This window comes from Microcebus murinus, chromosome 1, assembly GCF_040939455.1.
Source record: "Microcebus murinus isolate Inina chromosome 1, M.murinus_Inina_mat1.0, whole genome shotgun sequence".
Classification (NCBI taxonomy): Eukaryota; Metazoa; Chordata; class Mammalia; order Primates; family Cheirogaleidae; genus Microcebus; species Microcebus murinus.
This window is the reverse complement of record NC_134104.1, coordinates 76,417,015-76,439,758: the sequence shown is the minus strand read 5'-3', so window position 1 is coordinate 76,439,758 and position 22,744 is coordinate 76,417,015. Positions and strand designations below refer to the sequence as shown.

At 48.2% G+C, this 22,744-nt stretch overlaps 1 protein-coding gene across 4 annotated transcripts in view; it reads right to left on the bottom strand.

The window, feature by feature from the left end:
* MASP1 (MBL associated serine protease 1) overlaps positions 1-22,744 on the bottom strand; it is a 67,070-nt gene that overhangs the window by 11,604 nt on the left and 32,722 nt on the right. For 2 of the 4 annotated variants that reach the window (XM_012789627.3, XM_012789626.2), the window contains 7 exons: positions 21,676-21,872; positions 19,237-19,384; positions 17,986-18,104; positions 16,891-16,969; positions 10,581-10,718; positions 9,078-9,152; positions 2,582-5,046 (listed from right to left, as the gene is read on the bottom strand). In XM_012789627.3, coding sequence (XP_012645081.1) covers positions 4,163-5,046; positions 9,078-9,152; positions 10,581-10,718; positions 16,891-16,969; positions 17,986-18,104; positions 19,237-19,384; positions 21,676-21,872 — 1,640 coding nt within the window. In that variant the 3' untranslated portion in view covers positions 2,582-4,162. Of the gene's footprint in view, positions 1-2,581; positions 5,047-9,077; positions 9,153-10,580; positions 10,719-10,760; positions 14,536-16,890; positions 16,970-17,985; positions 18,105-19,236; positions 19,385-21,675; positions 21,873-22,744 lie in introns of those variants that run through there. The other 2 variants (XM_012789628.3, XM_012789629.3) reach the window with 2 other exon arrangements.

The window sequence follows — 22,744 nt, the reverse complement described above, 5'->3', positions numbered from 1 at the left end:
TCTTCTCTTCGGAACAAATTCTGTGCTCTGGGTCTCCTCACTTCTAAACTCCTGGGGACCTGGCCTTGGGGATTGTCACTCCTTTCCTGTATTTTCCATTTCCCCTCCTATGCCTCCAAAACATAGTCAAGACTTCTCTTCCTAAAAATTTGTTTCCATTTCCCTGCTTCCCTCATTCCTTCTCTGTCCTCCCATAGTAAAGCTGCTGCAAAGAGGAGTTGACACTCAGTCCCCACGTCCTTCCCTCTGCTTTGGAGCTGCATCATGGAAAGAAAGCACCATGCACTGCACAGACTTGAAAATGAGCGGCCATTTGAATATTTAATAGACCTGTCATTGCAGATGAGATAGAACGGCTCTGGGACCATTAAGTGGAACGTTAATAGTGATATTTACATATATAAGAGGTTACTATTCATGAAATTTTATCTGATGTATTTTCCATCCCTAGGGATTCTCCTTGCCCTGTGGCTACCCAAACATTGAAGAATGGACAGCTCCCCATCAGCTGTTTTAGGTGAAGACTTTGACTTTTGAAAGAGCAAAGTAGATACCAAAGTCTGGAAATGCAGACTTTCATTTGAAGAGTCAGGCTTTGTGGTAAGAATAAACATTTGTAGGTTTTAAAGAACCAAAACCTGGAGAACTGAGCATATAATATCCATCATAAGCCATAAGGAAGGGAGGATGCAAGGGCAGTTTCCTGCCTCTCAGGAAAGAGCTAAAAACCCTTCTTGCAGAGAATGAGGCTGGAGAGAGAGCAAGGAGGACAGAGGGGGGAGGGAGAGAGGACAGGAGAAGAGAAAAGTGTTACAGACTTTAAACTCAAGCACAGAGCCTGCTGCCTATGCACTCCCTCAGACATGACTAGAGACCCCTCCTGTGCCACACTGCAGGCATTCACCTGGACTCTCAGGCAGTGTTGGACACTGAACAACCACTTCCTCCCTCTTGACTTTTTCTCTCCTTGGCTTCTCCTGTTTCTCATTTCCCTCTCTCTCTCTCTCTCTCTTTTTTTTTTTTGGTCTATGTCATTCTTGGGGCCTCTCTTTCTTTCATGCCTTCCACGCTGGTGTTTCCCGCATTCAGCCCTTGGTCTTCTTTGCTTTTCTTCAGATTTCCAGTAGTGACACCATCCACCTCCTTGCCATCACATGAATTTCAAAGCAGTGTCTTTAAATCTCCCCTGTCCTCTGAAATTCGCTCCTCTTTACTGCCTACGTATAAGTCCAGCTGGACTGCTCACAAGCTCTTCAAACCTAGCAAAACCAAGCCCTGGTCTCCACGGTCACCAGCCTCCTCCCCTTTGCTATTCCAGGTGTCTGTCAATGTCTGCACCAGCCGCCTCCCTTTTCTTCAGTCCCCATAGTCAGTCACTAAGGTGGTGGTAAGTGACTAGGAGAAGCAGAGAGCAGCTCCACATCACAGGGTCACAATACACTCTCCATGTAACCTCAAGACACCCCAGGGTCTGACTATGTTACAACATGATGTCCAAATACCTAGAGGAAAATGAAAATCAGAAATGTAGCAGAACATGAGACATAATAGTCCTTGACGCCAGCAACATATAAAAATGTAAAGCACAATTTATGCTTCTTTTTGTTCTCTATAGTATAAAAAGCATGACATTTTCATTAAGATACAAACCAAAAACAAAGGCAAACCAGACTGTGTTCCTGGGGGAGCCCTCACTCTCAGCTTAGCTTTGCCATATGAGCACCCTCATGCTTGCACTTTCTGGGAGATGCCTACAGGCCAAGCCCTGCCGAATATACCACTTAAATGCATGTAGACGGTCCGTTCCACGTCTGCACTGTCACAGGCTGGGGGCTGGTGCGTCTTCACCATCTCTCATGAAGGCAGTTGCAGAAGCTTCCCAGCTGCCCTGCCAAGCTCAGCCCTCATCTCCCCACTTTCCACGCCATGCTGCCTGCACTCAGACCTGCTGAGTTCAAAATTTCCAATGGGTGAGACCCAGCAGTTGGCACTTTTCACAAAGCTCCCCAGGTGATTCTGATATATATATCCCAAACTTAGAGAATCACTGGCTCCAGAACAGAGGCCAAATAGAGTATGGATTTTGAGACTCCTCACACTCTAACAATGCCTGCTGCTCCCACTCCAGTCCTGGCCTGTCTTCCTGCCTCAATACCTTTGTCCACTCTGTCCCTTCCCTCCCACCTCCCGGTGCATCCTTTGAAGCCTCTGCAAAGCTATTCCAGTCCCTTCCAGCTGTATGAATCCTTCCCTCCTTTAAGTTCCCATAGTACTTCAATCTCTATTCCTCTTACATTTAACTCCGTTTGCCTGTGTGAGACCTTCATGCTGGCTAGTTTGAAGTCAAGGACTTAAATAGCATCACATAAATGAAGGAACACGCAGCCTCTGAGAAGGAGACCTATCAGTATACCAACTCCTTTCCTCATTGCATCTTCCTGGATGATTTCCAGGTGCCAAAGATTGTAGTTTTTCTGAAGCAAGGGAGATTTTGGCTTAATGAAGGGGCCGATTTTTTCCCCCAAAAGTCAAGACAAGCAAACATACTTTAGTAACAATGACCAAACACCCAAACCAAGGCTGTCGGTTATCCACAGAAGGTTTATTTCCACTGTAGACCACTGGCAGGAGAAACAGAGTGCAGAGGCCCCTTACAGAGCAGTGAAGCATGTGATATAAAATATACGAAATATAGCATCCTCTACATGTGCCGTTTGCAGACATAGGAGTGTGCTCTGATGAACCAATGGGAAAGCGGACACTTCCCCATTGTTCTCCCGGAACCCTGTCCCCGGGTTCCCTGGCTGCCTTTCTCTGATGGAGATTCCCAGGCAGAGTGCTCCAGGGGAAAGAAGACAATCGAACCCGTGAGAGTCAGGGACAGGCTCCTGGCAAACACGGCAGCTCTGAGTGTCAGAGGGTCCTCATGCCTCCCTTTTACTGATGGGGGCACTGAGGCTCAGAGAAGGAAAATGATTTGTCAAAGGTCGTACAGCCACGTGGAGGCAGAGCTGGGGCTAGAACCCAGGACTCGGCTCTCCATCTCTTTTCACTGCCTGTCACGGGTGAGTCTCTGCTTCCCTTGACCTCTGGTCCCTGGAAAACGAAGGAGTGGATCCCTCTGCAAATCCTGTGGGGCGGATTCTCCGCCCGGCTCAGGCTCAGGGATGCTGGGCAGGATGGCAGGATTTGGATGACTTCCAATGTCCCGAGCCTACCCTTTCTTCCATCGTCCTGCCCAAAAGCACAGCAGGGCATGGTGTGGGTCTTTTCTTCTTCCAAGTAATCAGCCAAGTCTTCACATCCGGGGCTGGAGCTCAGGTAGCCTTTTTAGATGATACATTTAAAGGCTGAAGAGTTGCTTTGTGCTTGTTTGGAGCAGCAGGTTGGACACCCTGTGGTGTCAGCTGGTGTTCAAGAGTGGCATATGTGCCCAAATGACGTGTTCTGAGTCAACAGTAGGAATTTAAGGGGTTTGGGGAGCCTCCTACTGCTATTCTACTCGCTCCAATAAACACAAACCTTCCCAACTTTCTCTTTGTCCTTTGAAATTCCTATAATGAGGAACATAAGGGATAAGGCTTAGACTGCGAGAAGCTTTTGGGAGTGCTCCCAGGGACAAAAGTGCTCCAAAGCATTACACTAGGAGAGAGGGGCTCCAGGCTATGAGCCCTGTCTCCCAAAACCTCAGTGATTTTCTTTTAGAGGCAGAGCTGGGAGAATATATAGACTCAGAGTTTACTTCAATGTAAAGAACCATTTTCTAATAATCAGGCCCAAGCTCAGTTATACCAACAGTGAGACCAATGAGTTTGATAAATAGTTAGGAGCGAATGCAGGCCACAGGGATGAAGCCAGGCACGGCCTGGACAGGAGTGCTGGGGTTGGCCCAGAGGCCTTGGTCCAGCTCCCTCCTTGTACTGATGAGGAAACTGAGGCCCAGAGAGGGGAAGGGACTTGGACAAGGTTGGGGCCCAGGTCTTCTGCCTAGAGCCTTTTCCCTCACCACACTGCAGACTCGCAGGAGGATGGCTCTCCGCTAGGTCAGTGTGTTCCATTCTATTTGGCCTGGTCAGGAGCGTGGCGTGTGCTTCCGGAAGTGTGAGGTGTAGCCTCGCTCAGGCTGGGGCAGAGTAGACAGGCCCTGAGGGAGGGAGTCAGCTCACCGCTCCACCTGTAGCTCCCCCAGACTTTGCGGAGAGCCCATCTGCTCCCACACCCAGTCCACATAGTTGGAGACCTTCGTGTAGACTCCGTAGACTTGCTTGCTGCCACATTCTTCAGGGCCTCCCCAGGACACCAGGCCATGGGCCACCCAGCGCTGGCTCAAGTCATCAAGGATGATGAAGGCCCCACCACTGTCCCCAAGGCATGTGTCCTTGCCGCCCTCGTAGTAGCCGGCGCAGAACATGTTCTCTGTGACGCTGTAGTTGCCCGAGCGGGACTCATAGCTGGTTTTGCACTCGGCGTGCGGCACCACAGGCAACTTGACATACTGCAGGACGTCCGACAGGGTCCTCGTGCCACTGCTGATGATCTCGTCCACTGTCACGTTGGGGTTGGAGATGCCCCAGCCGGCCACCAGGCCCAGAACGTGGGGGGCCGGGCCTTCGGGCTCCAGCCTCGGCAGGCAGACAGGCATGACGTGCGGCCCCAGGGGCACGGGCTCCCGCAGCTGCACCAGAGCGATGTCGTGGTTGTAGTTCTGGATGTTGAAGTCTGGGTGGAGCACCACCCGGGCAGCTGAGCTGTTGACTGCCCCCGATTTGTCCCGCACGTCGTGCAGGCCCAGGTAGACAGTGACGTGCTCCTTGGAGACCGGAATCACCGTATTGTCCCTGCGCTGTGAGCGCAGCACGTGGGCCGCTGTGAGGATCCAGGACTCAGAGAGCAGGGCCCCGCTTCCAAACCACTTGTCGTTTGGCACCCTCGAGGTGTCCTCCACCACTATCAGGGCCTGCCACGGGAAGAGGCCGGGCTCAGCGTTCCGGCCGCCGATGATCCGCTTGACCAGGTTGGGCAAGGAGCGGGAGGGCTGACCACACGCTGTAAGGAGAAGCGGGGTGGGGACAGGAGACAGACTGGTCAGGTCAGTCATGTGAAAGGAGCCACGAAGAGAAATTCAAATCTCACCCACTATAGATTATGCCACAGTGGGACCCTAACCTGCGTGCTAGCCGCGAAGAGCCCTGTCTGGGGTCACTTTGGCTCTAAGTCTCTCCAGGCCAGCCCTTCTACAGCTGGGGCCGTCTCTGGACTGGACCGTTTCATGCTTGGGCCTTCTCCATCCTTAACCACCTCTGGCTAAGACCACTTGTGACCTGGACCTTCTACAGCCAGGCGTGTGCCTGGCCATGGTCACTTCTTCTCTTTCTCACCCAGAAAAAGCATGTTTCATCCCAGAAGGGGGCCACATGGTGGGAACTTAGAAAACTTCTGAAAGTTTACTCTCCATGTTGATGAACAAGGGAGAGATGGAAGGAACCTAAAAGGCCAATTAGCCAGTCACGGCCAACACTGGACTGGGAACCAGAACACCTGGAGCCTTCACCCGGCTTTTCTCTTCTGTTTTCTATGTTACTCTGCACCACCAATTTTCCCATTTGGATTCCATTTTTCTTGTTTTTTTTTGATCTGCTGAATGAGGCAGATGGTCAAGATGATCTCCAAGGATGTTTCACATTCCAAACACCTTTGATATTTATTTCATTTGCCCTGGCCACCACCATTTCATAGGTGAGTAAAACTCTCTCTGGGTTAAGTGACTAGCCTTAGTGACATGGCTGTCAAGTTGAATAGCAGGGGCTTAATTAGATTCTAAGACAGATGGCTTGTGCTTTATGCCATACTGCCTCATTGCATATTAAGATCACGGTCGCAGGCCTGCAAACTCTTTCTTCTCTCTCCTAAAGGACTCATGCTGCCAATCGATGCCTGTGAATCAGGCCCAGGGCATCCAGGGTTGGGAAAAGTGGCATAATCTATGAGCAATGATGCATGAGCCCTGTTCTGGGCCACCCATCATTGCACCCAAGAGCCCTGTAGTACCTTCAGGGGAAGGAGAAAGGTCTGAGCAAACTTCATTCCACTGAGTCGCACCCCGAGCATGCACATGCACCACCAGCTTCCTGCAGCCAAAGGCCTCTGGCCCATGAGCAGAGGGTCTTCAGTACCAGCCCCCTGCTGGCTAAGAACACGCTCACATGGGTCCTTCCCAGGCAGGGTGGTTGGGCCTGGGACGTAAGCCTGGCGTGGATGTGGGTCTCATCCCGGTTGCAAATGGCCAGGCCACACTCCTTAGCCTGGACACTTGCAGCAATCATTTAGAGACCATGGAACATTCGCGTTTTCTTGGTAACCTTGAGAGGGCAGTTTCAGCAACCTAATGTTTTTCAGATACTCTTCTTGCTGATACCAAATGCTTCTTGTGTGATCCTGGGGCGACCTGCCATTCACCCCAGGCCAGATGTAAGTTGACTTTTGTAACCTCTGTGGCCTGGCCTTTCAAAGTTGAAGGCCAGCCTCCCAATTACAAGAAGCAGCCTACAAGGTGACATCTCAAGGCAGAGCTGTGACTGGCCCTACATGACCACTCGTCTAGTACTGCAAGGCCTTCATCTGGTGAGGGACATGTCTGTGGCTCAGTCCGTGGTCACAACAGAGCCAGCGCTGATCGATGCCTTTCTCTGACCAAAGTGCTGATGGCACAGCCCAGGTTACAGGAGTTCAGAGCCAAAGAGACCCTGGAGAATAGCTAATTTGCAGATGGAAAAATGGAAGTTCAGAAAAAGCAAGTGACTTACTCGAAGTTGTTAGTGGTAGAGCCAGAAGTGGGACCCATTTCTCCTGACTCTAGCTTAATTTATCCACTAAAATCTATTTTTCTCCTTGGTGTGCTCTTGTCCTTTCAAGAGGCTAAATGATGCAACAAGCCTTTTGGAGAGCCCATTGAAATGGGGTCATTCTTATAGGCCACTCCCATTCCCTACCCAGTCTTCCTGGGACAAAAGAATTTTCTTGAAATGTTAGCTTTGGCTGTGCTGAAGCAAGATTTGGGCTCTCAAAGACAGTGGGTGGTGAGGGAGGGCCCTTGAAACAAAGATGTGATGCTCTAGGATCCTGGGTTCATGAGCATGGTGTGGAACATGACCAGAGTCAAGGAATAGCTAAACATTGCTTGTGTTGACATCAAAAGTCTTTGGTTCACCTTCTGTCTCTGCCCCTAACTCCCTAGGAGTAGCCTTGGACAAATCACTGCACCATTCCTTAGTTTTCTTATTTGTAAAATAAGAGGGCAAACAATACTTGCTTACAGGTGCTCTGGAAGGGTAGGCTTTGTAATGGTAGATGAAATGACTTTTTCCATCCTGGCATGCATCCTGGTTCAATCTCAGGGTTTTAAGAGGAGACATCCTAGAAATTTCTGGCCTGGTCCAAAGATACAACATGGTTCTCTCAAGTACCGAGTATTAAAAGCATTTTGCGACTCTTTGTACACAAGATGCTTTGTACAAACATAGAGAATGATGACCATTAAGAGTCATGGGATGTCCTAGGTTTCCTGGTCCTGCTTCCTCACTTTTGAGGTATGGAATCCCTGCCCTACAGAGGTGTAATTCCTTACAAAGATCATAGTTAGGAAACAGCAGCACCAGAACTAGAATCCAGGCCCCTGACTCCCAGCTCAGCCCATCTTCCCCTTCCAGAGGTTGCAATATGGGTTCCCAAAAGAGAATCTACTCCTAGTTTCCTTTGGCTCACGTAGTCTTTTAGCAAAATGGGGATTTGATCCTGCAGTTTGCCACGACTCCACCATTGCTCTCCTCTCTGAGGCTTCCTTCCCTGGATTCTGTGGATATGCTTCTGCCAGCCCTACTGAGCTGAGTGGGATCAACAGATATGAATGGGGTGGCCTGTCCCTTCTTCTACCCTCTCACAAGTTCCTTCTTAGGCATAAAGACTCTTATGGGAGGTCTCCCTTGCCAGTTTTCATCCCTGCACTCCTAGACAACCAGGCACAGTTACTTCCTTCTTCTCTGGGATCCCATAGCACCTACAATGGCAAAAACTGACTCCCAAACGCTAACACAGTCTTCACTTCTTGAGGATTAATGGTAGATGATTCCATAACCTTTCCATGTTAGTGCCTAATATCTAGAAGCCCACTGAGTGAATACAGAGGATTATTGAAATATACCATTAATATAATACACTACCTCAGTTTACCCAACACTCTAATTCAGTTAACATACAAATGCTACCCAATGCCTAAGTATATTGCAAAGCTCCTGCTGTTCGTACAAACATGCAAATGCAATTAGGACAAACACTTTATTTTTCAGCGTTCCTCAGTGCTGTCTTGAGTTGTATCATTTCATTACTGCAGTTTTCGTTTTTTTGAAAAGTATAAATTAATTACTCTGTTGTGAATTTTATACTTAATGTTTTGTAGGTTATTTGTTTAACCCTACAGTGTGCATTTTGGGGCTATAATTTTCTAAGTCTATTTGAATATGTATATACTGTGATTGCAATGCAAATCATTCATACTAAAGCAAATATCCCCCAAATCTATATGTCTAGTGATACTTCCTGTTACCACAAAACTTTCTTTCCATTTTAAAGTGGGGTCAGTGGGTAAACCATGGGGAAGGCAGCAACCAGGGACTTAAACACATTGCTCTTTGGAAGAACTTCTTACTCTGTCCCACAGTTATATGGTAGCATGGTGAGTGCTCGAGAACAGGGTGCCCACTTTCTTGATTTCCCTGGCACAATAGCAGGTGCACACACAAGCTGTGTTGGATGAAAGACCTGGTGGCAAGGGCACAGAACTGGACAGAGGAGACAGAAGGGTTTTTGGCAGGATAAAGTGGGAGGACTATGGAGGCCGATTGGTTAGAAAAGGTGTGAAGCTGGGCTTCCCTGACCTTTAACCTTCTGAAGACATCTCTTAAAAAACAATCAAAGCATCAGCTCCCCGCCCCCATCTCTCTATTAACAACCAGAGCACCTGGGGCCTAGGGCCTCGGATGGGAGACCTTGGGGTAGAGGGTGAGGAGACCAGAGTGAGGTACCTGGAAGACAGGTAGGCAGGCTTCTTCCCAGAACTTTGTTCATCCAGACCCCTTGGGCAGAACAGGAATATATACCTAGATGAGTAAAAAAAGGTAGAAGATGAGAGAGAAAATTGTTGATTTATAGCACATGGAAAACAGATCTAGATTTCTAGTTCCTTTAATATGGATCACTGCAAAAGTCTTCCGAATGGTCTCTCTGATACCATTCTCTCTGAGCCTATCCTCTCTGCAACCCGAAGGATCTTTCTAAAACGGAAATCTGACCATGTCCCTTAGAATTGCCAATGGCTCCCTGCTGTCCCCAAAAATAAACATCACACTCTTCAGGATGGCGTCCAGGGCTCTGTGCAATCTGACTCCTGCCTGTAGGAGGGCTGCTCCCCTCCCTGCCTGAAGCTGCCCAGCCTCTGGCAGGCACCTTCCCCTCATGAGTGACACAGACCTGAGCTTACGCTGTTCTCTGTGGTGCACATGGCCTTCCCTCCCTTCTCCACTTAGCAAACTCTTTAATAAGTCACATTCGTGTCTGCCACCTCATTTGAGTCTCTGCGAGGTGCATCACTATTCCTTCTTTGAAAAGCGGCTTAGAGAAATTAGGAGAATTTCTTAGTGCTTTCCATGCCAAGGAGGCAGAGCTGATGGCCTCTCTGCCTCCTGAGAGTTCCTTTTCTGTTGGGGACTGTGGGTATGCAAGGGTTAGGGGTGCCACAGGCAGGGAAGGAGGCACATCTCTGAGTGCTTTTCCTCCCCATGCCTCCCACACCTCCACTGTGGGCAACGGACTGGAGATCGCTGGTCCTTCACCCCTTGGCCTGTGCGCTGCTGCTCAGCCCCTGGGACAGCCAGGGGCCTCCCCGCCAGGTGGCATGGATGAGGACTGGAGGGGACAGCTGAGGCTGTGCTCCAGCCTTGATCAGGGATATGCTGGGCTACCTGGCGAGGCAGACAGGTCTTCTCCTTGCTCCCCCACCCAGCCTGGATCCCTGTGCATGTCAGGGGAACAGGGCTGTGAAGGAAGGACTCCTTCCTGCTGAATGGGTCTGGTCTGGCCAGGTGGTACACTCAGCCGGAGCCAAGGCACAGACTGGCTGAAGCAGCAACACTGGCCATTTTTTTGAAACCTCAGCTCAGCCCCAGGAAACATGAAGAAACTTATCTTGGGAGATCTCAAGCTTCTTATGGGTTTTCATTCCTTCTCTTAGTTCTGTCACCATACTACCCCTTCATCCTCCCACCAGCAAGATCTATCTATGCTCATTCATAGCATCAATGCTAAGAAAAAAAGCCTGGGTTTTGGTCCTGAGTCTCAGTTTCTGTATTTCTAAATGGACACCATAATGGGAGCTCCTGGACAGTGAGAATCAGAGGGGTGAGACTGCATTATCAGGCTTCACACGCTTATAAGAAGGTATTTCTTTCAGAGCTGTCTCTGCCCCAGCCTAACCCTGAGGCCGGGAGAGTAGGAGGTGGACGTGGGATGGTTTAGCATGGAGGGCTTACCTGTGATATTGTGGAGCATCTTGTAATAGGGCTGCTGGCAGGAGTATCTGATGTCAGATTTGTATGTGGTGAGGTTGTTCCTTGTGGAGAAGGTGACCAGCCCATGTTCCAGTTCTGCTGGGGCTCCACAGTCTACAACTGATAGAGAAGAAGTGAGACCCTCAGCTACATTTTGTTCTTCTTCCTGGGACCATCTAATGGGCCCCTCTCATGCAGATGTGCAGGTTGTTCACTTCGCACTGTTGCAGAGAGCAATGCTATAGTCTATCTGAATGGTGCACCTGGAATTGTGCAGTGTACAATCTGTGCAGTTACCAGGGGCCCTGCTTTTGGGGTCTAGGACTTCTATCCACTATATACTACTGTGTGGTCAACTCACCTGGCCTGGTGTCAATTTCAGGGAAGGGAAATTTCTGCTGAGATTTAAGCAGACTCCAGTCTTTTACCCACCATGGTCCCTTTCTTTGATTTTCAGTTCTATTATACAACCTTCTATGCCTCTTCTACCCAAGCATGAAGCCCTTGGCCCAGTGAGAAAACTCTGGCTGAACTGAACCAAACAATCTTCCATTCTTTCAGTCCCAACCATAGGCTGAGTAAGATCAGTTAATGTGCTCACACTAGAGTTCGCACAAAAAACCAAAACTAACCAAACAAAAACCCCAGTCCCTGCATGAGTGCACACCCCACCTTGCTGGCTCTCTACAGGCGGCTCGCTTGGCTACAGAAGGCAGGAGGTGGGGTCCTCCTGGGCCAGCTTTTACTCTGTGAAGATGCCTTCCTCCAATTTCTGCCCATTTTCTCTAATTGTTGGTGGCTGGACATTAGGGGCTGGCTGTAGTCCCAGTACAGGACATTGCCAGAGGTGCCTGCCCCTCCGAGAGGGTCCGAGGGGAGTTGCTGGCACTGAAGGAGTCCAGCATGAGTCACCTGAGCTTCAGGGCATCTTTTCATGGCCGCATGAGAGACAGAGGACCCAGTTTGTCCACGTCTTTTCAGGAGCTTCCCTTAGAGGATGATGGTTACTTCTAAGGAAATCTTAGTCTTAGGCATAAGTCTATACCAGAGTCAAGGAATCATCCACAGATCACAGGATTTCACAGCTGGAAAGGAACTTGAGGTAGGCAATCCAGAATATCCTCTTTATTTGACAGGTGAGCCCAGAGAGGAGACTCAACTAGGTGAAGCTCTCATGTGAGTTTTTGTCAGAGTGAGAACTAGATCTGACCATGAAATCCATGCTGTTTTAGTAAATGGAACTAGTATTTCTTAAGGATCTCTTTTCCAGTTAAATGGCCTGTCCTAGCTATTAGCTGGCTAATAGTGGGCATTGGCTGTGAGCACATCCCAAGCCCTGGTAGAATTTCCAAATCTACCTCCTCTTAAATTTTGCCTGCTCACCTCGGGAAACAGTGAGGGCTGTTTAACCCTGAGTACTATTCAGACATTCCTATTTTAACTTTAGGATTCCAAATTCATCTTTTTAATTGACTAGAGGATTATCTCATTTAAAATACAGGTAATTCCAAGGCCCTTCAGGAAAGGGGTGAAGGAAGGGAGTAAACGTAGATACCTCTTATCCCCAAGAAAGGCAAAAGCCAAGAAAACTGCTTTTGTCTTGGCCTCTAGTCCCCCTGCACAAGTCATCCTTATTTGTTTTGATCACCCAAAAGTAGAGACATTCTTTTACTTTGTGAGGTGAGTGTGTGAAGGTCAACACTATGATAATAAGAGGTAATATTTTTTTTTATTTAAAACTATGAGCAGTTTTAAATTTATTTTTCTAGGGAGACTCAAAGCAGACATTTTTCTCTTCTTTTAGGAAATACCATTGACTGGTGCCTAGATATTGGTATTACTTTCATCTGGCAGTTCATTTTTCCTACAGTATCCTCAAGACCTAACTACCTAGCTCCTAGTGGAGGAATTCCAGGGTGACCTTACATGGCCCAGCTACTGAGAGCCTGGTGTGTGGCTGGCATTGGCAGGGAGATATTTTTGGGGTGGAGAGCCTGCTTTCACTTCACTCAGAGAAGTGACTTTGCCCACAGATATAGCTGGTCCGACAGCTAGACAAAGGGGGTGATAAACAGTAGAAAATAGAGGGTCATCTCAGCATGGGTATAGCTGGGAGGAGGGGGTGCCCCTTCTTCCTTGGTCTTAGGTGGCAGGCAAAAACCCATGTCTGTCTGGGACCTGGAGGCAACTTGTCTTCACGAGGGGTCTTGGGCAGCTCTGCACAACCAGCACACATCAGACCTGCTTCCTCAGCTAGTCTATGCTCTTTGCTTTAGGAAGTGTTTCATCCTTTTCTCTAAACCTCTCTCTGGCCATTTCCATACCTTAGAATCATCTCTTCTCTTTCTCATTCCCTTGGCCTCCCTTCTCATTGTCCTCTGGGGTGGGCTGTACCAGCCCACACCCCATCCCCACTGTCATCTCGCACTGCCATTCATTGTCCTTCAGACACACCTTTCTTTACCTACAGTCCTGAGCATGCTCTGCCATATGCAGGCGCTTCCCAGAGTGCTACGTGCAGGCAGCTCACCTGGCTCTCAGGCCCCAGGGATGGGGCTGCAGCTTCTTCCCTTCCCTCCATGCACCCTGCTCCAGCATCACAGCCCTTCAGTGTGCCACTCTCCCTGCCACCTCCCACTCTCAGGCCTTGCACATGCCAACCTTGCTGCCCAGTCACCCTGTGTCCATGCTCTGGCCACCCTCGAGGCCTTCATCAAATACTATTTCTTTTTGAAAGCCTTTCCAATTCTTCTGGCAAGGCTGCTTCCTTGTTCTGGAACTCTTATTCACGTCTCTCTCATGGCATTTATCTTATGGTGCCTGGTATTGCAACTATTTGGGTGCGTATCAAATATTACACTTAAATTATGATTTTCTCTATCACACCAAGTATGATATCTGTTAACACTTTGTGGGCTTCAAGATATTTATTCAACTGGTGCTTGCCGTGATAGCCAGCCCATCTCCTCTCTCAGTGGCACCTCTACTCCAGACTTCTCAGAATTCTGCCCTCATTAAGTGGCCTTTTAGTCACCAAATAGACTAGGCAGTCAAAGTTCAGTGCAGGAGTTCTCCGACATGTGTATCCAGATGGCGCCCATGCTGAAGCAGAGATTCTGCCTGCCACTCCATAGCCCTTTCTCTATCACTGGTCAGGACCCAGTGATGTCCCACGGCACCAGAGCTGAGGACCACTGCTTTCAAGTATGATGCCTATCTTTTTAAGATTTTTAATCAGTGAATTTTAAGAAACAAAGAACTTGTAAGCCCCAGAGGGAAAGAACCTTGAATGCTGGAATTTCAGCCTTGTGTTAGGTAGGGGTAGAAGGATACTTTCATGAATGAGAAAATGTCCAGATTCTCAAATATTCACATTATATGAGTTATCATTTGTTTTACCTACTCATGGTTATTAAGAAAGCAGCAACAGGTAATAATTTTAGAGTCATAAAGTCTCAGGCATGCTGGCCCATTGAAACTTGAAGTACGTAATGGATTAGAAACCAGGGCCCACTTTGACCTCAGCAGCCTAAGGTCATGTGAGTGTCTATTAGATCTTGTGTCTCTAGGACCGAAGGCATTTTTCCTTTGAGAAGAATACAATCCACTTAGAGGTGATTAAAAAAAATCCCTTTTTTTTTTTCCATTATTTTCTGGAGTAATGTTTGAATGATGGGCAAACCCTCAAGTGGAGAATCTGTGTTCTCACACATGCAGCAGCTTCAACTGCTGAGAGCGTGTTGCCTTGTTCAGCGCCCGTTCTAGTCCACACTGAAATGGGCAATGGAGCGTTGGCAGGAGGGGAGGGGTGGAGCAGCTCTGGGACCCGGGGGTCTTGTGAGTGATCCATTCTTGGATGTCTGCACTGTGTGGGGTCCCATCATTCACTCTGTCACTTGCTCTGACTTGAGTTCGCTCTCCAAATCGATTTCGCTTTCTGCCACCATGGTGAAGATCAGAAAAGGATAGAGAGATACAGAGGAAGGAAGCAGAGAGAGGAAAAGAGAGAGAGAAAGAAATTAGCAAGCAAAGCAGAAACAGTTTATGCAGGAAATACAGAAATCACTCCACCGGAATTGATTAAGAATGCATAGTTTAGGTAACAGGCAGTGTGAAGGATAGTTTGGGCTTGTGGAGTTTGTAATATTCTGAGAATTTGCATAGCCACACATCCTACTTCATGAGGGTTATAACATTCTATCCTTGGAGGGAGCTTTGCGTTCATCTGATGCAAACCCTCATTTCACAGACAGTATTCAGAGTAGAGCAGGACATGTCCAGGGTCACTACAGTAAGGCAGAGGCAGGGCCAGGACAACAACCCATAACTTCTGCTTCCTTTTCCCTCATCTGATCCCAGTCCCTTACCCCACAATCCCTGCGGACTCTCAATGTTCCCGTCTTGTCTTTGCATGTTCCCTAGGACCTAGCACAGTGTCTGGGACAGAGAGATGCTCAATAAATATTTGCTGAGTGAGCAAAGATGCCAGGGATGTCTGAATGGGAGTTCTAATAGTCTTTACATAGCCTACTGGGGGAAGATAGGGTCATATTAGGGAGAAAAAAATTCCCCTTTTCTTTAGCACACAGTGACAGGGTATTCTGTTGTATGTTAACATAAGCCAGGGAAAAATTATTAATCAGGGAAAATGTTATTAATAACATTTCCTACTTTCTAAAAGCAGGGATGAGAGAAACCAAACCTTTTCCTAGTGAGAGTATTAGATTGAGGCTGGGAGTGGAGGATAAGCTTCAATTGATCCTGCCCATACTCCTGGCACTCCTCAGGTGTGGGTATGTGCATTAACCAGTTAGTCTTCAGAACAATCTCGAGGACAGGAAACCGGGGCCAAAAAGTCTGAGTAAATAGGTTACTCAAATAATAGAGTCTGCATTTAAATCTAGAACTTCTTGACTTCGAACTCTGATCCTGTCCTGAACTCTCCATACCCTCCTCCACCTCCTCCTTCAAAATGACCCCGCTTTGTCCTGCAGAGTGCTTTGCTTAGACCCCCATCACAGCACTGCCTGCAAGCCAGTGCTGGAGGAGGTGGTGGCTGTGCCCGCCAGCATTTGAGTTCCTCCATGTCTGGACCTTGTGTGTCCCAGTGAATTCCCTGTAGAACTCTGTGCAGGCATCCAGTAAAGATTTGTTCAAACCTTTGTTGAAGCCATGAAATGCCCCTCTTTTCCTACCCTGGGCTCTAATTCCAGCCACATCATCATATGAAAAAGAAAAACTAAGAACAAGCACTTTCTGCATCAAAGTTTTGCCTGAGATTCATCTTCAGGGGTCCCCAGCCCCTGAGAGTGTCCCCCAGTGGATCTGTCTGCCTACTGGATCAAAGCCATTTAGGAGAAAGGGAAGAAGACAGTGCTCCTGTTTACAGGAAAGATCATGAAGTGAAGGCGGGTGGGACCAACCCTAATTCTTGACTCCTCACCTCTCCATTCTAAAGGAAATACTCCATCCCCTTTTCCTACCTTCCTTCCCTGACTCTTTCTGTCCCTGTGCCTCTGCTCATCACTGTTGCCATAGATAAGTTTCTAAAATTGTGGTCCTTATAAGTCTTGCATTAAAATCACCTGGGTGGGGAGTGAGGGGTAGTGGTTGGAAACTTATATTTTACAAAACTCAGTAGGTGATTTACGTGGACTACTTTATTTCAGAACCACTGGCACACATTTTAGACTGGTAAAGCTAGTCCAAGTTCTTTATCTGACAGTTGAGGTGAAGGATCTTGTCTACAGTTACAGAGCGGGTTAGGGGCAGAGACTCTGGGTCCCAAGAACCAGGGAAGAGCCGTAACCCCTGCTTCACACAGGCCCACTGCGCGAACCCCACAGCCCTTCCCGCACAGCGCCAAGTCATGAGCTGCCCCAGAAGGCCTAGTGGACATGGCTGATGGCCACGTGGAGACCAGCAAGGTCAAGCCACTCTGGGCACCAGTGACAGACTCACAGACTCATTTCCTGAATTAGCAATTGCCAGAGCAAGTTTTGAACCTGGAGACATGCTATTCCTTTAGCAAGCTTGGCAACCTATCTGCAGGCTGAAGTAAAGTTAGTATTTAGAAAGTAAACAGGTGCCCACAGGAAGTTTCTTCTGGGATCCTAAAGTCTTATTGCTGAAAGGGTCATTGATACTCTTTTTTCCAACCCTTGCATGTCTGTTGAACTCCTGCCCCTTAGAGAGCTCCTGCCAAGCTTGTGCCCTTTCATGGTCTCTGCCCAGATCCCACCAGCGTGGGGGAGCTCATTGCCCTCATCATCACCCTGTTATGTTTTCTTACTTTTACAGGTGGGGATCCTGTTACTCCATGTCCCATCCTTCAGACACTCGATCTGGAATGTGTCCATCTCCACATGATCCTGGGGAGAAATAGGAGGAAGGGAGTGGAAAGAAGGAGGTGAGGGTGGGGTCCATGTCTGCTTCCTAACAAAACCAACTCAAACTCCAAACCTCACTGTTCTCGCCTGAGCTCTAAGGGCCATGGGCCTCTAAGGGAAGGCTTAAAGATATGGGAAAGTTAGATGCTGAATTCATAGTCCCTGTTCCTACTCTGGAGAGAGGCAAGGGCTGTGTGTAAGGAGTTCAGGCAATTGTCTCTGAAGGGAAATCTGTAGCCTTGACTCCTTTTTCAGAGCAGCGGTTCTCAAAGAAGGCCAAGCAGCCAGCATCACCTGAAGGGCTTGTTAAAACACAGTCTGCTGGGCCCCATCCCCAGAGTTTCTGAGTCAGTGGATCTGGCCCTACCCAAGAATTTGCATTTCTAGCAAGTTTCCAGGTGATGTGAGGCTGCTAGTCCAGGGACCCCTATGGAGAACCATTCCTTGAGAGCAGTGGTCCTCCAGCTTGGCCGCACGTTAGACTCTCCTGGGGAACAAAAGAAACCCAATCAGCGGTCCCAGCCCCAAAGGTTCTGCTTTAGTTGATCTCAAGTGAGACCTGGGAGGTGATTTTTGGTTTAATGCTAGCCAGGTGATTCCTAGAAGAACCACCATTTCAGAGGGTAGGGGAATGAGGAGCACCAGTCTGCCACGTTTCAAACCTCGACTTCCTGCCACCCACCCCACCCTGTAAGTCTGATGAATATCATTACCATTGTCAGCCTTGATTATAGAGCTGAATGGATCCACATTTAAAAAAATTCAAACCAGTCCCTGCTTTGATTAAAAACAACAACAACAAAAAAAACTTTTGTGCCCCTTCCAGAAGTGAGAGACAGCCTTATGCTTCGGAATTTCTGGAGCATTTAGGAGGTTTATGGGCCAGTTAGGAAATACTGTGCTGGGACTATGACAAGCTCTGGCAGCCCATCTGTCCCCAGGGGTTCGGAGAGTTTCTCTGGCCTGGTTTCTACCCCTCCCCAGGCAGGGCCCCGCACCTTCAGCACTTTGTAGCCTGTGTCACAGCTGATGAGCACTTGGTCTTTGAAGGAATACTTGGCTTGTGAGGGCTCGATTTTCCCATTGACAGGAGGCTGTAGCTCTGGGCACTCATTTCCTGGTGGGGAGTGAATGAAAGAGCAGCAGGTGAGAAAACCAGAAGCCTGGCAGTAAAGGGCCAGCCCTAGAACGCAAGGCCTGATGGAGGTGGGAAAACCACACAACTAGGTACTGGAGGCCTGGGCCTTCTAGGCCTTGCAGGAAACTCACTCTGGATCTGCGGATCTGTGAGCAAGTCACTTTCCAACTTGGTGGTTGGCCAGATGGTTTCATTAAAACTTGGGGTTGAAAGGAATATTAAATGTCATTGAATCTAACTCTTGCCCAACGATGCTTCTTTCCAATTTCCTCCATAGTAAACACCAAACGTATTTGCATCCGTATAGTGACAGGGAGCTCAGTACCTCCCTAATCTGTACCTTCCGTACACAAACTCTGCTAATTGAGTGAACAATGCTTTCCTGTTCAGCCGAAATGTGTGCCCTTGTAATTTTTACTTCACATAATTTGCCCTGGTGGGCTACCCAGGATGACCCTAATCACTCTTTCTTCCCAAGACCCTTCTTCAAATCATTAGAGAGACTGTGATCACATGCCTCTAAGTCCTCTCTTCAAAAGGCTAAAGGATTTCAGGCCTATCTCTGACACTGCTTCCTAAACAAACTCTCTTTTGTTACTATCCTCTCTCCACTCCTCTCCCCCATGGGGCACTGCAGGTGACCACGCAGGCCAGGCCGGGGTCTCCCTCTGTGAACTGGATTAGTCATGCCCAGCTGGGTCTTTTGTCTCTGATGGTCACTCTCTTCTGCCTTGAGTTATTTCAAATCAGTTACTACAGGTCAGATGGCTCTATGAGGGTTTGGGCCAGGACTGGCTACCTTGGGGGACTGGAGAATGAGACCCACAAGAAGGCAAAGTGCCATAATGCAATGTTCTGAGCTTTAGTCCACATCCAAATTTCAGCCCTAAGTTTAGAGAAACCAGTCTAGTCTACTCAACATTATTGCTGCCTTTGCCCCCATTTTATAGATGGAAAACCAAGTCAGGAAAGCACCTTGGTCCCAAGCTACTCATCTGGGAGTCCCACCAGCTTCCAGGAGGCATTCCAAGCCTGCACCTCTCCTCCTTCAGCCGCTGCTTCCGGGCGGGCTGAGCACAGCGCTCCGCGTGGCCTGGGAGGGAGAGCTTACCTGCCGCCCTGTAGGAGAGCCGCCAGCCCCGGTTCTCGCCCGAGTTGTCACTGCGGAACAGGATCTGGACACTGTGGCTCTGGGTATTGATGGGTTCTGGGGCTTTCTCTCCACAGAAGGGCCCCAGAACGTTTGGACCAGCTTTAATCTGTGAGAAGTGAGGTAGAACAGAGAGGGCCACATCTGATCAGCTGGGGTGGCCGCTGCAGGCAACACCTCCACACTGCTCTCCAGGGTTTTCTGGAAGTCTCTATGTGAACCCATGGTATTCTGGTACATTTTTAGTAGGCCTTACCTCTCACCAAATGATTTCATCTCTATTCTTTCATTTATAATTTACCGTGGTCCTCAAAGTAGACAAGGTGGGTTAATAACCCTCTGCTTAAAGATGAACATATCGTGGCTCAAAGAAGGGCAGAGCCCTGTCTGGCACACAAATAGACAACGTCCCTGCTCTCAAAGAGCCTGCAGTCTAGTTGGGGAAGACTAACAACAAGTAATGAACAAAAGAATTATAGGCTATCATAAGAATAATAAAAAAATAATCAGGATGATATAAATATATAATAGAAATATATGCTATATGTTTATAACTTATCCATTAATAGTAAAATCTATGTGATATATACAATTCATTTTTTATATAATAGTGATATAATAGATAATAAGTTCAAATAGGTGACCAAGGAAGGCCTTTCGGAGGGGGTGACATTGGATCAGAGACATGTAGGATGAGTAGGAGCCTGTTTGAAGAGGAGGGAACAGGACTTTCCAGGTAGAGAAAACAGCATATGTAAGGCCAAGGCCAAAGCAGAAAAGAGCTGGGCAAGTGTTAAGAACAGGCAGGAGGCCAGAGTGGCCGGGATAGGGGGAGCACCATGGCATGAGGCCAGAAGACAGGGGAGGGCCGCATTGTATAGAGAAATTCAGGTTTAGTTCCAAGTAAAATCTTAACTCTAATCTAGATTTTATAAAGATCACACTAGATTCTTTGGGAGAATAGATTCTGTAGGGCAAGGGTGGAAACAAGAAAATCAGTTGGGAATTTTTGCAGTTGAGCAGGAGAGAGGCAGTGAGGTTTTGACTGGGAGGGTGGCAGTGGAGAAGAGATGGCAGTAGGTGACATTGGCTTATCCAGATTCCCCCCACACACCAATTCCTGGGTCTCTTCTATGCCTTTCACCCCTTTTCCTTCCATCTCTGGGAACCAGGATTCCTTAACTGACATATGGTGACTTCTGGAATCCTGGGTGACATCTTCATCTGGTCACCCTTATTGTGCAAAGGGGGAAGAAATGCAACCCCAAGAGGTCATGTGCCTGGGTGAGGTTCCCACGTGTAGCTCCTGGGACACTATGTGGGGCTGGCAGAATTCTAAGACAGTCCCCTCAACCTTCACCCCGTGTTCCTTTGTGATTATATCACGTTCTATGGCAAAATGGACTTGCAGACATATTGAAGTTATTGGTTAGCTGACCTAAAGACAGGTGGATCATCTGGGTGGGCTTAACCCACCACATGACCCCTTTAAACCATAGTTTTCTCCTGCTGGCAGTGGCAGCAACAGAAGTCAGGGTAATTGCAGTGTGAGAGGACTCTGATGCAAGGGACCATGTCTTAGCTCTGCTGGGAGGGGGCAGCAGGGAGGGACTCGAGTGCAGCTTCTAGATTGGTGCCATCAGGTGTATAGATAGGTGCATGGTTTATACACTCGAGGGCACCCATCTTTATCCCCAGCTCAGTGTCTGTCCTGGGATCAGACCATAATATTCAGTTCCACTTGAATGTTTCGACTGATCACTCTCTAAGAGTTACTGATTTCACTTCCTGCATATTTCAAAAGTATCTTCCCTACTATCCCAGCTCTGGCTCAAATTCAGGCTGCCTTCACATCTCACCTGCACTACTGGAGTGACCACACATTGAGTAGTTATTGGCCTGTGGCATTCTCCTCACTCTTGATTTGCCTTTCACATAGCCTCTTCCCCCAAGCAGGACCAGCACCATAATTTGTGAGGTCTGGTGCAGAATGAAAATATGGGGCCTCTTGTTCAATATGTATTAAGAATTTCAAGATGGTGATGGCAGGACATTGAACCAAGCCTGGGGCCTCTGAGCCCAGAGCCCTGTGTGACCGCATAGGATGCACACTCATGAAGCTGGGTCTGCCCTCAAAGGCACCTTTCCAAAATGCATATATGACTCTGTGACTCTCTTCCTCAAATCACCCGAGTGGCCAGGGAGCTAATTTGGGGTCAGAGAAGATTCCTAGACTGGATCTGATGAATATGGAAAATGTTATTTTAAATAATGACTTTTTGGAAAACTGGCTGTTTGGCCACCTATCCTGGGAGAAGATGAAGGGCTCAGAATATCAATTTTTCCAATTCAGCCAAGAATTTCCAGCATCCCCAGGACAAATGTCCATTGCAGGCTCACCTTGATGTAGTCATAGGGGCAGGGCACCTCGGGATGGTCCTCAATGTCGAAAATGTCCTCAAACTGCAGGCTGATCATGAAACCCTCCTCCAGCTCGATGGTGTAGAAGCATTCGGAGCTCTTGGGGTAAGGGTTTGGGAAGTCAGGGCTGGTGATCACCCCGGTCCTCTGGGTAAAGAGGTTGTCACTGCACTCCACTGTTGGAAACATAGCAGAGAAATGGCACACTGTGACCATGGCACAGCAGCGCCTTGCTTATCTGTTACTGTATGATTTCCCCAGTGGTCCCGTGTGGTAGGCAGGGAAGGAATCAGCATCCCTATTTTACAGATGGGGAAACTAAAGCTTAATGAAGAGAAGTGACTTATCCAAAGTCACACAACTAGTGATTTGCAGCATCAAGATTCAATTCTCTGTCCAGGGCTGTTCACCCTGTGCGCTAGCCCTTCTCATCTGGTATTGGCTGGGGAGAGGGAGTCTGGGAGTCTGGGAGTCTGGGATGGGAAGGTTTTGAAATGGAGCAGTCAAGGGGATGTCTGGACCTCTTTGGTCATGTTCTCCCTTCCACCCAGAACTTCACTCAGGTGTCTGCACACAGCTACTCGATCCCTCATCTCCTACAGGCCCTTCACACACCCTCTCTTTCTAGCCCCTGCCCTGCTTTTCTTTTCTTTATTTATTGTGCTGTCCACTCTGTTAAACTAAGTTTAGCCTAAAGCTGCCTCATTGCATATTTTAAATTTGGCCTAAAGCTTTCTCTGTCCATAGTAACTGTAAGCTAACTGGATGTGTAAGTAGACTATAACCTACTCTTGCACTTGTCACTGAGTTTCAACCAATCACAGGCGGTCAACTATTCAAACTGCAATCAGACCAGGCAAACGCTGCAACTGTGCCGTAACCAATCCAGCTGTTTCTGCACCGCACTTCCATTTTTTATAGGCAACTTTCCTTTTTCTGTCCATAAATATTATCTGGCTATGTGGCAACCCCCAGAGTCACTCTGAGCCTATTCTGGTCTGGGGGGCTGCCCACTTTGCAAATTGTTCCTTGCTCAATTAAACTGTCA